The sequence below is a fragment of the Gopherus evgoodei genome, chromosome 7, assembly GCF_007399415.2.
Source record: "Gopherus evgoodei ecotype Sinaloan lineage chromosome 7, rGopEvg1_v1.p, whole genome shotgun sequence".
Taxonomy (NCBI): domain Eukaryota; kingdom Metazoa; phylum Chordata; order Testudines; family Testudinidae; genus Gopherus; species Gopherus evgoodei.
The window spans coordinates 41,532,821-41,546,873 of NC_044328.1; the positions used below are offsets into that span (position 1 = coordinate 41,532,821).

Sequence of the window (14,053 nt, forward strand, 5' to 3'; positions counted from 1 at the left end):
CTCCAACATCATTTGGGGAAGCTGAACTCCATAAATAGTAGATTTTGTAACCTTCCAGGAGCATCGTGGCTTTACAACCTTTCCATTTGGTCTCTTATATCTATGCCACATTTACTCTTCTCTCTAAGTCCTCACCTAGCTTCAAACTTCTTCCAGTTAGCATTCTTACATTCCAACACACACTTCTCAACTTACTCAATCCTTTAATTGTTGCAGCCCTGTCCCAGTTAAGATAGTCAGGCAAGGCTATTGTACATCACCTGCAGGGAATGCCCTTGCCCTCTTGGGAACACTTGACATGGACAGCAGTTCATATGAACGTATCTGACACCTTTGGCTTGAAATCAGAGTTTTCTTTCTCCTAAGTGACCTGGCTGCCAATGCTGACAAATATTTTTCTTATCTTCATGCATCAGTACACTTTAGTGGGAATAGTATGATGCTTAATGTTAGGTTAACTTGAAGTCCTAATTTTTTAGGAATGTAGGGTAATAGCATACAGAAAAACAAAAAAGAAAATGTCTTATAAAGTCCCGGTGCTGCAAGTGCCAATGCACATGCTTAACTTTATGCATGTGAATAGTCCCATTGATTTAAATTAAGTATATGTTTGAGGGACCTACATTTCAAATAAGGTGGAAGGATCTGACATAGCAGACAGTCTTAGTAGATTAACTATTAGAACAGGTAACTTTATTAATGCCTAATAACAAAACATCAGTAAATCTGGACCTACATAAAAGGATGGGCAGTTGATAGGTAAGCCAGGACTATGAATGGAGAAAAGCTAGAGCGGTGTTTACAACCTGCTACACAACAACATTTTAAGGGACAGCAGAAAAGTTGATGGGCTTATCCAGAAGCTTTTCCACATTGTCCTTGTCTCAGTGAAGGATTAGAAGAAGAGCAAAACACTTATTTTTAGAAAAAGATTATTGCATTTAGTCTGCCCATCAGGCTCTGTTAGAAGTGCAATGCTGGGAGGTAGGTGTTCAGCCATTAGCCCTGGCCACAGGAGTCAGGATGGTTGGGTTCTGAGCCTTGCTCTAGCAGTGACTCATTGTACAGGTCTTAGCCCAGTCTCTGCAGAGCTCTGGAGAGGGAGGACAGTGACTGATATTACACAGCGATGTGAAGTGCAACATGTCAGCGACAGCAAGGTCTTCATGACAATAATGTATTGGGGGTGGGGTGGGGGATGCGCATGTCTCTTGCCCCCCCGCTTTAATAACAAAATGGCACTCTGGGCCTGGCCCCTGAATCCTGCACAGTGAGGGCAGCAGCAGAGTTAGTGCTCATCATGTTGATGAGAATTAAATTTTGACAAAACCAGAAATAAACTTTGCCAAGAATGTTCGTGACTTTTCTGTTCTCCTGCGGCATAGGGACCCAAGGCTTAAGGCAGGGCAAGGAAATGGGCAGAGTCCCATAGCAACGCATAGGGCGGCTCAGGCCAAGCAGCCGCCTGACTTACAGCCCTTCCCTAGACATTAGAGACGTCGCGTCTCTTCAGTAACGCCCACGGGGTGACCTAGCTTAACAGCATGCGCTGATATACCGGCCAATACGGTAACTCTGCCGTTACTCCTTCCCACACGGTAGCTCTGGAGATGTGGCTCTCCGGTCGCTCTTAGAACATCCGGCAGGGGGCTGCTGCGCGCACACGGCGGGTGACGCCATAACCGCGCGCCGGCCCCTCCTCCCGTCTCGGCCACTGCCGCCGCTATGGAGTCCAACAGGGACGAGGCGGAGCGCTGTATTGCCATCGCCGTGGCCGCCATCAAGGCCAGCCAGCCCGACAAGGCGCTCCGCTTCCTGGAGAAGGCTCAGCGACTCTACCCTTCCCAGCGGGTCCGCGGTGAGCGGGGTCCGGGCGCGGGGGAGCCGGGGCCTGCGGCGCGAAGGGCGGCGCTACTGACCTCTTACCTGTACTGCGCCTGCGCATTGAGCCCCGCCGCGCTGGGACTCATGGGACATGGAGTCCTCTCTTGCCCGGCAGGAAGGGCGGCGGGGGTTCCAGTGGGAGTCCCCCGTGGGTAGAACTAGGTTGTGGCCGTGGGGAGTCATAGGGGAGCTGGGAGGAACCGAGACTCTCTGCGTTGGGACAGGAGGCCGAGCCCCACTCTACTGGGGCTCGAGGGACTACAGGTCCCAGAGGGCACCGCGGCATCAGGCTGGGGGGTAAAAGCCCCCCCGGCGGAATTCCCCGTCTGCCTCCCCGCGCCCTGACCCACCCCCAGAGACCACGCCGCTCCCCTGCCCCTAGGGAGCCCCCAACGCTCAACTTCCTTCACTGCCCCCAGCTCTGCGCCCCCAACCACCCTGCAGACCTGCTCCCCATCGCTGCCCCTCCCTCTGGAAGCGCCCCAAACCCTCGCAGCCCCTCCCACCCCAGCCCGTCAGGGGGAAAGGCCAGCCTGGTTAATGGGGGGTGGGAAACTGCTGTCCTAGCACTGTCCGTGCTGCCTCTTTTCACCCAGGCCTGGGGGCAGCTATTCCCATGTCAGTCCGTGTTTCCCAATCCTGTACCGATTACTGTGCTGCACACTTTCGGGGTGATGTCCTCTAACGGCCAAAAGTGTGACAGAACTTCTCAATCAGAAGTGAAGGAGGAAACATGGCATGCTATTAGCGTCCTTTCCTCTGTGTAAAGTGTTCTGAAAATGTGGGTTTACTATGGGACCTACAAAATGTGTAAACTTCTTATGAAGCTGGACAGTGAAATAACACCAGATTTGAGTATATAGAAGTTTGAGTCTAGAACAGGTGATGTTTCACATAATGAGGTATAATAGAGAAATGGAGTCCTTCCTATGTGTAAAGGTCACCTCCCGTTGAGATGGTTCAGACTTCTTTGGGATGAGCATCTTTGCTCAGTATAATAGCCTTGATTTGAAAAATATTACGTGCTTAAGCTTAGTCCATTTCTTAATAATGAAAAGACACAATATTTCTAATGAAAAAGTCTAAATACAATTTGGTGAAGTATGAAGACAAACTCTTGATAAGCTTCTGAATGAAATTGTGCTTGGAAAATTATTGGTTCTTAAATATTATGATGATAGGCAGATTATATGTGGACATATGGCTGTAGATTTTGAGAGTGTACCTCTGGTGGTGTGTTATTTGGCAACATATAGGGTCTAGAGTTGCTTCCCATCAAGCTCTCACTTGAGAATTGAGGATTTAAATAATGAAACTCTTCCTGAAAAGTGCTGAGGGAAAAACTGTGAAAGAAAGGAAAGAGAGCAGAAATGGCATCATGTTACATAGAAGCTTCACTCAGGAATGGACTGTTCTCCGCTGTTTCAGGAATAGGCAGTAGTGTTAAATAATTACTGGAAATAAAAACACCAGACACACTGAAGTTCTGTCCCAGGTAAATGCTATCTATCACTGACAGATACCTGAAGGATCTTGTCCCCTCTGCCTTTAAAGCTTTTTACATAGGGAAAAAGCCTGGAATAACTAGTGCAGAAAAACTGTTGCTGAACAGCTATTCCACACTGGCTCCTTGTGTATATACTTTGGAAGTGGATTAACCAAATCCACAAAAAGATACTCTGAGTGCAGAATAAGAGTGTCCACACAGGGAGCTAGCGTGGAACAGCTATTGTGCTTTGAATTCACACCCTACCTATTTCTCATGAACTTTGCTGTGACTTCCCCATGTAGACAAGACCTAGGATCATGGCTACACTTGCAGATGTGGAGTTAAACCAGCCTTCGGAGAACACAGTAGAAAAAGAGCTGCAATCTGTCCACACTGACAGCTTCAAGCACGCTGGCATGGCCACATTTGTGACACTTGCAGCGGCATTGGGAGTAGTGCATTATGGGCAGCTATCCCAGCATGCAAGTGACTGCAACGTGCTTTTCAAATGGAGGGGTGGGGTGGAGTGTGACAGGGAGTGTGTTGTGTGTATGTAGGGGGAGAGAGAGTAGGTTTTGGGGGGGCTGAGAGCATGTCAGCATGCTGTCTTGTAAGTTCAGACAGCAGCAGACCCCCTCTCTTCCCCTACCTGTCTCTCTCACACATAACATTCCACAGTAATGGTTGATTTGTCTTGGAGCAGATGAGCAGCTGGCTGTCAGAAACGGAGCTTTCAAAGGGCACTTCTGCATTCCTGCAGCAATTCAAAACAATGACAAGAGTGGCCACTTGACTTAAGGGGATTATGGGACGTTTCTGGAAACTGATCAGAGCGCAGTAATGCAACACCTTGTTCACACTGGTGCCGTGGTGCTCAAGCGGGGACGCAGCAAACATTATTCCTCTTGCTGAGGTGGAGTACCAGCAGCACTATAGCTGTGGAGTCAGAGCTCTCTATGTGCCTTGCCAGTGTGTACAGGGAGTGAGCTAGTGCGCACGGGTCTCCTTTATTGCGCACTAATTTGCAAGTGTGGCCAAGCCCTAAGTAACACTTATATAGCTTCTCATGCCAATGAAACATAATAGACTTGTAAACTGTGCTTTTTCTGATGGAGGCAGCATGACCAAGTTAAAAGTTTTTTCTGGTTTTATTTTATTTTTTTTAAGCAACTCGGAACAAAAAAACCCAATCTTTTAAAAATCCATCTATCCTGCCACTGTTCCATTGTAATATCTAGTCGGTCCCCCCTACCCCCAAACACACACAATTTAGAGGTTTTGTGGTCTTCGAGGAGCTCATTTTCAGCTTCCTGCCCCCCGAAAGTAGACAACTAGGACAGAAGCAGAGTGTTAAATGAAAGGCTTGATAAAGTATCCCCTGCTCCTCCCCCAAATTAGGGGCATTATTACATCTGACGTATGACTGAACAAGTTCATGTTGAAATCTTTAGTAGGGTGGAGGAGGAAAACTTGCAGTACGGCTGCCTCTGTCATAATCAGCATACATGGGTAAATTGGAATCCAATTCCTGCATTACCAGACCTTTCATTCACCCAGTAAGGGTAGGTGCTTGGAATAAATTCTTAGGTTTAACACACACTAAAACAAAACTTCTACCTGTCCCTTCTGGTTTCGTACTTGCTTCCCACCAGAGCTGCATGGTGTGATTCCCAACTCAGGTAGACATACACATTTGAGCCAGTGCACTAAAAACAACAGTGCGGCCATAGCTGCCTGAATACGGATCAAGAACCTCAGATGGGGTTGTACCTGGGCAGCTAGCCCGTGCTGCCATAGCCGCTTAGCAGTGTGCTAGCTTGAATATAGCTAATGTTTGTCTACCTGAGTGTGTAGACAGGTCCCTAGAAGTACTGAAACCCAGTAGCAGAAGGAGCCTACATATTTTTCCCCTAGAAGAGTCCTTGTGCCTTTGACAGCCCAGAGTGACCACATTCCACACCTGCTTTACACCCTATCCTAAGGCTGAGGATGCTCTTTAATTGATGAAGGAGACCAAACCTTTGTCTTCTCTTAAAATTTATATCAACCTAGCCATGTCGCTCAGAGATGTGAAAAATTCACACTCCAGGGTGCTGTAGTTAAAGCAAACTGATCCGTGGTGCACTCATGTCTACACCATGTCTTCAGTTGACCTACCTACTGATGCTCGGGGAGGTAGATTATCTACATCAATGGGAAAAAAACCCTTCTGTTGATGTAGGAAGCATCTACACTATGATGTTGTAATGCCTGTAGTATAGACATGCCCAAAGATGGCAAAGACTACTTATGAGAAAGTGTTATGTAATAGTTAGAGTCAGGAATGAGAACTACTGGATTCTGTTTCTGGCCCTTTCAATGACTCACAGTGAATGACACTGGACAAGATGTTTCTTTTCTCTGCTCCAGCTTCCCTATCTGTAAAACCAGAATAATACACTTACTTCACAGAGGTTACAAGTGACTTAGTGTTTATAGAGCACTTGGAAGGTGCTATGAAAATGCACTTTGTCGTCATTCAGTTGTCTCTTAGCATTATATTCAAACATTTTTAATAGGAAATTGTCCATTTACTTTTTTCAATATTATCGCTTTTTGTAGTAAATGTCAAACCTGAAAAAACTGCTAGAATGTGCAGGAGGACTAGAAAGTGCTGCTGAAAAAAATTGAATACTATGTTGATTGTAATACAGGCTGCTTCTGCTAGTGCAAATATTACTAATCTTTTACAGATCGTTCATGGGGAGCAAGTTATTAGTAACATGCCTGTTATTTCACTGGCCAGGGTGGGCTTTGAGAGTCACAGCGAGGAATTTGCATGCAGGGAGAAGGTGGGATAAAGGATATTACTCAAAAGCTCTGTATTGTGCTACTAACTTTCCAAACTCCCATTGCTTTTTTTTTTCCTGGCATCTCTTTTTCGCTGTGAGGTCATCTCTCTGTGTTTGTGATATCCTGGTCATGAAGGTGACTGATGATTCATTCTGTGTTATGATATTACTACAGGTGAAGAAGCCTGGCTAGGTGGGAGAAAACAGTCTCACCCTACTTGCCCTCCCCAGTCTGCACTGCCGAGATTCTGTAAAGTCCTCTGTGATCTAGGCCTGAGTGTGCTACATACAAATGATGGTCGATCTCCTAATGTCTCTCTGAGGAAGTTGCAATAGACATAATTGCCTTTACTGAGATCCCATTCACTGGACTGGAAGTAGAACTTTCTTGGTTTACAGACCCAAGCTACAGAATTCCCTCATTGAGCATATCCACCAGAGTGTTTCTGCAGCTATCTTTAGGATTCTCTGCAAAGTCTATTCATCTCATTTCTACATTGTTGAGTTTTGTTTGTTTTGTTTTTAAACAGCTCTTCCTTCTTGCCTGCTTTATTTTGCAAGTGGCTGTCTGGCCCATTGAACTGGGTTTGTTTAGCTATTTTGAGCTATGCAGCATTCCAGATGTGTGTCTGTGTAAGCATTAGAAATAAATAGTAAACACATGCCTTTGACATTTAGCAAAATGAAGTGAATCGTTTTAAAAAAAAAAGCAGTTATTTTATTGGTATATGTTTATTGTCACTTGTGTAAATTCCTACTCTAAATTTTTCAGACAGAACCAAAATTGTCTTTGATTTCTCAAGTTTTTTTTGCGGGGGGAGGCGAGGTGAGGAGGGGGTGAAATCTTGGAAGGACCATTTGTTTTGGGAACTCTTTCCCCGTGGGGAGCGCTAGGCTGTTTGTATGCCTCTCTCTGGTCCTGTGTGGCTTCCTCCCTCAACTGCAGACATGATGAAAAGGCTTGTTTTGTTTCTGATGTGATTTTTGCCTTAAGGTTGGTGTTTAACCTTTCTTATCTAATTACCCAGGAAAAAGTGTAATCTTTTTGTGGAAAAACTCATCCTAGAAGTTCTGTTCCAGCAAGAATGGATCACCCTCAGAGATGCCTTGGCTTTCTTGAAGAGTTTTGCTATGGTGCTGATCAGGAAAACAGATGCTGAAGGGTGAATAAATACCAGTTTGCTCATCGTGTGTGGGCATCCTTACCTGCACCTGGAGCAGTCATACTGGGTAGGGCAGAATAGACAGAAGGCTTATTTAATGTGGAATAATGGAGGGGTCATTGGAAATGGACAGATTAGAGTCCTAGGATGCAAGGAAAGAGCGGTACATTATTTTTTTTTTAAATATACCACTTAAAAGTCCCCAACCATTCTATTATGTCTATCACCTTCCCACAGCCCATATCTGAGTGTAGGCTCTATTCCTTTACATTCTGTGACATGCCTAGTAATATGCTGCTGGGGAGAAATCTTTAAGTCTCTGTAATTACATGATGTTAATTTAGACTTTGTATGGTTAATCTGATTCCTAAAAATCTCCCTTACAACTCTGTTAGTGAAATCAGTGCTAGCAAAGATCAAAAAGTCATTTGTGTAGACCATGTGTGTACACTGCCTAGCACAATAATAACACTATATAGCTCTTATTGTGACTTGGTTCTCTATTTGCTATCACTATTTAAATTAATGTCTACAATAGAGAATTTTACAAAAAAATCACCACCAGTGATGGAAGCCCTGGCATCGACAAAGTTGCAGTGGCTTATGGTAGTTTTAAAACTGGTAGTTGACTTTCCTAAAACTACTTAATTTGGAAAAATGCAAACTAATACATGTGAGGAAAAGTAATCTAAACACACATGCTAATGGGGAGGGAGAGAGCTGAGAAGTAATGCTGACTGAATACAGGGGTAATAATGGAAAGCAAGTTTGACACGACTTTGCAATGTGCTATGGCTGCATAAAAGGCCATTGTGATTTTTGAATGCATATGCAAAGGAACCATCTTATGGAGCAGAAAAGTAGTAGTCCCAGCACGTGAGTCTGCTGCAGTTGAGCCTGGAATTTAACATTCAGCTTTGGAACCCACATTACTGGAAATATATTGACAAATTAAAGGGAATTCAGAGAACAACAGCAAAAAAATAAAGGGGAATGGAGGGATTGCCTTTGGAGACAAGATTTAAAGAGCTAAATACAGTATGTATAGTTTAGCGAAAGAGTAGCAGAGGACCATAGATCTACAAATATTTGAGTAGTGTAAATACTAAGGAGGAAGATAGATTTAATATCAAGTAGAATTCTCTATATAAGAATAGTGAGATGAAGTTGAGAGAGAATTTAGACCGTGAAGAAACTTCTCCAGATATATTAGACTGGAATCGTTTTCCCAAAATAAATATTGGTAGCCTTCTTGCTTGGGACTTTAAAAACTAAACTGAACAACATACCTGAAAATGTAATATAAGAAACTCTCTTGCTTTTGTAGAGAGAGGGACTCTCTAATGTAATTGAGATTTTCTGCATTTAACTGGTATGGGAAGTGTGAAAAAGAATGAGGCAGCCTATCTGATGTCACCTGTAAGTCAAAAGAGGCAGCCTATAAACTATAATCTATGGGGAGTTTTATAATAGTCAGATCTATTTAACAAAGTTTTCTGAAAGAAGAAATATTTTGAGGTTCAGAAGCTTAACAGGCAATTCAGCAAGGTACTTAGCCTTCAGTGTTCTTTGCTTTTTTATCCTTCATTCTGTAATGATTCTCTTTATTGGTTGTAGGATTATTGATCTGTTTCTTCTTCCCCAAACATAAACTTTGTGTAGCAGATACGATATCTTGGTTCAGCTGCTGGCTTGCATATGTTGTTTGCTGTTACGTAAAAAATGCAATATCCCTGTGGTAGAAGGTCTTAAATGTGAATTCATGTAGACTCTTGGGCACTGCAGTAGATGGAATGTCCTTCTCTGGTATAGATTCTGGATAAAGGATTGCAACCTCTTCAAGTTACTGATACATCTGTAAATACTATTTTCCATTTCTTATTTTATTAAGTGTATATATTTTTTATACAGTGGGGATAAGCCTTATGAAATACAGAAACTAAAGACTTGAAGAGTTGTCTGAAATTTAGTAAAAAGAAACTTTGCAAAAAGGTGAACGTTGCAAAATTAGATGAAAAAGTGAATTTGAGTTGTGGTTTTATGCCTGCAGAGCACAATGATCTTCAGCTTCCTGCTCTGGCCAATTACGGAGCTGCATTGTTGGGCTGTGGTCTAAATTATGTCAGCCATGTCCCAGTTTGAAAGGTGGTAGCCATAGCATGGAGCCCTGAGGATGGAAGGAGAGGTTTTAAAGCAGAAGAGCCTTAGAGCAATGTACAGAAAATACTTGCACATCCCACTCAAGGACTTAAAATGTGAATTTGAAAAACCTCTCTATAACAAATTGAAAAAAAGGCTCTCATAGCTTCCCTGCATCCTGCAAAAAAATGAGACATAGTACTGAAAACCAAAGTGCTCTTCCAACACATTCTATTACAGATCTGATGATGATAGACTTTATAGCCACAACCCCACCACCATCGCTGTGTATTGTGTCTGTCTGTGCTCAAAGGAAGTTATTCAACACATCCTGTATTTGAATCATTACAGTGTCTCTGGAACAGAGGAAAATTAGAAGGAAGCTTTATTTTTTCCTCTTTTAACAAATTTGTGACTATCCCATGGGATTGTTTTTCTAAACCTTGTAGGTAGCAATGTTGTATTGTAACTTATCAAGCATTATGGGACTGAAAGTCAGGAGGTTAGATGAGTTAAATGGACGGATGTGAAGTTGTTCCCAGGGTACCATTCTCTAAAGGTTGTTATTCATTCCCTGAAGATGGAATACAAACTGGGAAATATTTGTACCTAAAGGAAAGGCAGGAAAAAGTGAAAATGAGAAAACAAATGTCTAGTAATTTGAGGACCCTGGTGTGACTTCCAAACTCTTGTCTCCCAGGCTGGTAGGGCCTGGGATTGCTGTGGAGGATGTGTGCTTTGCCCCTGCTGAAGTAGTAGTAGTATCAGTAAGCCGTGTCCCCCTACTTTTGGTTGAGAAGCAGTGGGAACACTGGCATTCCTGGGCTGAAAAGGTGGCATCTCTGATGAAGGGGGAAGAACGAATGGAGGATCCTTATGGTTGTGACAGAGATGAAGAGAGCTCCCTCTTTCTCAATGGGTAAAGGGGCAATGTAGCTTCTGTGATTTGAATGATCTCTAAACTTTTCTCTTTTTCAATTGTTTTTAATTTTAGTGCTGATCGAATCCCTCACCAAGAATGAACAATCAGCCAATGGCCAGTCCAAATCCAGGGAGTCCACAAATGCCCACTTTAGGAAAATGAGTGGAGACTTCCCATCAGCCAATGGGGAGGCAGGTGGGGAGACTAGCAAAGGTTACACCCAAGATCAGGTGGATGCAGTTAAGAGGTAGGCAGTCACTGCTTCATTTTTCATAGGACAGAATAGTTTGTTGTCCAATGACATTAATGATCTACCCCAACGGTGTTTGGTTTTATTGCATTATATTAGTCTGTTCTCCAGAATGTTTCAAAGACATTTAAAACTTGCAGAAACAGATTTTTGAATACATGGAGAAACTATGTGTGTTACTGTAATGACAGACTTTGAATTATCTGAGAATGTTGGATAATTGGAGAATTGTTAATGGGCTTATAACGTAAAAGTGTTAGAGGGATTTAATAGCCTTGGCTGGAATTGGCTGTCCTGTGTATAAGGTTCCCCCCCACTCCATATGTATGCCTAGTACATTGAGGCTCAAATTTCTAGGCACTTTAATTCAGATAATTAATATTAAGTAAACTCTGCCAGTGCACACAGGCCTGACCTGTAGTGCCTTCTGGTATTCCAGTCCTGAGTCTCTCTTCATGAGAGCCTGATAGTGGTATTTTGTGATGTTTTCCCATTCTGTCACACTTTCATGTTGTGATACGCTTAGTAAAACTGCTGCTAAAATTGCCTGGAACAAGTTTACCTGGCATGTGCAGTATACTGTTTGAAAACAGGTTTTCAGCTGGCATTTATCCCCCACCTTGTAAATACGAAGAGCAGATAAACTTAATTGTAGGCATAATCAGTTGCTAAACTCTTTTTAAAGCTATGGTATGTTTGAATTGCACAAGAACACTCGTCATCTTGAGCTGATTAGCTTCTGGATATTTTTACTACTTAGTCCATTTTTTAAGAAGAGTCCATTCTGTGACCTATATCATATTTTAGCTCTGAATTTTTGCAAGTCTAGGTTGGGGGGAAAGAGAGAACTCCTTGTAGAACTGCTAATGTACCTTGAACAACGGTAGTATGAAGCAGGCCACTGTGACATAGGGCTGCATGCCCTGAACAGGCTTTTTTCCTTTCTATGAAAACCTTCAACAGACTATTTCAAAAGTCAGTTTGGTCTGTGAATTAATTGAATCCGACAGAACTGTTTTCCCCTGGTCCTGTCCCAGTGTTTGAGGGATCACTCTTGCTTATCTGTCCCTGTTGTTCTGGGGAGCTCTCAAACTATGGACTCAGCTTCCCCTAATCAGCCCCTAGAACCTGAATTTATTGAGTTTCAAGGCATGGTGCGATATTTATTCATTCTGTCAAACCTTTTCTTAAATTGCCTCCACGCCAATGCAAGGTGACGTTGGGCCACTTGAGGGCGCAGTCATTTTACTGGGTTGACTCATCTGTTCTTTAAGGACTGTAGATACCCTGGTAATAAAAGCACAGGGCAAACAGATATGTGAAATAAACTGGTTCATACTGAGGAATCAAAATTGAGTAAACCAAAGTTCAGAGGACAATATTAACTGGAATTGGGATGTAGGGATGCTGAAAAGTTGATGCACACAAAGGTAAGAAGCCTCCTTACCTCAAACTAACTGCCCCTGTCACCTCATTTCTCTTAACTTCTAGGGTAAAGCAGTGTAAAGATTACTATGAAATTCTAGGAGTGAACAGAGAGGCCTCTGACGAGGACCTGAAAAAGGCTTACCGAAAACTAGCACTGAAATTTCACCCAGATAAGAACCACGCGCCAGGTGCTACAGAAGCATTCAAAGGTAAAAACATGTTTCCTATTTCTTGATCTCAACTCTCTCACAAGCTGAAGGTTGTGTAATGGGGTGACAGTCTAAGTGCAATCTCACCTAAAAGATATTAAAATGATAAATGAAGGCTGATGCGTGGTGTGTTGTTGATTTCTGTGTGTCTATTAAACAAAAATAAAGAAGGGACCTTGTAAGCCAGTGGACAAACTCGTCAGCCAGGGAAGTAGAATAAAGCTCCCAAAACAACTGAGTTCATGTCCCTTTCTTCTGGGCTCATTTTATTAACAAAGCACAAAATAATACAAACACTGGGGGCAAAAAAGGGCCTGGTCCACTTTCCACCAACTAACTGCAAAGCAAGAGGACACATCTTTCCCTGTAAGTAGCCCTTCCTGGCTATCTCTTAGGCCTCCTGGGAGGAACTTCCCTCAGGGTCTTTCCTCAACCTCATGTTCAGCAGACTGAGCTAGAAAAAATCCTATACCGTTTTCAGCAGGCAGTTACATGATGCTTAGTCAGCGGACCCTTCTCCATCATGTATCCTTCCTGGAGACAATAACTCCCCTCAACCTTCCTGGTCTTAAAGGGACAAGCCTTGGAACGGTGGGCAGGGATGTGCACGTGCACCTAAGGACCAGCAACCTGTTTCAGACTCATTAGGTTGTGTAGAATAGGAATGAGCAGTTGGGACAGTAACCCTTGTCTCTTATAACTGCAGGTATCAGAAAGTGCCTTAATAAAATTCAGTTAAACTGTGTGCATTTTAGAATTAATCACGGCAGGGAGGGGAGAGAAGAGATGGGGAAAAGTATCTGGCAGAAAACTGCCCTCTTCTGAGCTAGCATCAGAGAAACCAGTTTACATAGTTTAAATTCTCCCACCCAATGAGCTTTCCAAGCAGTCCTCTAATAAGACTCCAGATTTCTCAGCAGACATGTCAATATTGCAGTTAAACAAAAATATCATAAATGGAATTACAATATATAAACCGGAAATAACAAACTCAGTCATGCACCTGAACCAATTATATAACTAATGCCAGCCAAGATTTTTTTTTAAATCCCCAATAACTTAAAACATAACTAAATGTAAAGATCCTGATTCTCAGACACTATGTAGACACTGAAAAGGGAAATTTTCTTGGTAATGAGATCTATTAGGTTGTGGAATAGTTTACCAAGAGAAGCCCTGTCACTTGGAATATTTAAAACTAGACTTAAATGTAGCACTAGAAAATGTAATATAGGGAGTAGTTCTGATTTTTAGGGATAAGGGCTAAATTACTGAACTTTCACCTCTAATTTCCGTGATTCTTAACATTTTCCTTCGTGTTAATGTTGTATCTTAATGTTATCTGTTATGTCAGTCTTAGCAGAAAGAACTAGAAAGCTGCACTGTCAATTTTCAGGGGATTTTGCAAAGTGAGCATCAATACTCAGCAATCAACTGTGGCCCAGGTAAATACTTGGTGTCACTTTGGGAAAATCATTAGCGTTACATGAGGAATGAGTTTAGCTCATTATATTAAGGTCTGTAGACGAAGCAGTGTGCTAAGAAAAATAGGTTTATTTTTGTGTACATTAAATAGTTGATATCAAATTAGACAAGCCTGACAAAACAAATGCTTGAAAAGGTGGGCTTGCTGGCTTAAAAGTCTTTTTACGAGAAAATATTTCCTCTAATATTAAGCCTTAAATTTAAGTGTAGTTCTATGCTGAAAAACATCTCTAGTAAAAGTTTCCTGGGGTTC

General features: G+C 42.6%; 1 protein-coding gene across 4 annotated transcripts in view; it reads left to right on the forward strand.

The window, feature by feature from the left end:
- Positions 1 to 682: 682 nt before the first annotated feature.
- DNAJB12 (DnaJ heat shock protein family (Hsp40) member B12) overlaps positions 683 to 14,053 on the forward strand; it is a 28,134-nt gene continuing 14,763 nt past the window's right edge. For 3 of the 4 annotated variants that reach the window (XR_004001271.1, XM_030569606.1, XM_030569605.1), the window contains exons 1-3: positions 683 to 1,858; positions 10,501 to 10,675; positions 12,170 to 12,315. Coding sequence is in view for 3 of the 4 variants with exons in the window: in XM_030569606.1 (XP_030425466.1) it covers positions 1,726 to 1,858; positions 10,501 to 10,675; positions 12,170 to 12,315 (454 nt within the window). In the remaining variant the exon portion in view is untranslated. Of the gene's footprint in view, positions 1,859 to 7,232; positions 7,435 to 10,500; positions 10,676 to 12,169; positions 12,316 to 14,053 lie in introns of all 4 variants that reach the window. The other variant, XM_030569607.1, reaches the window with a different exon arrangement.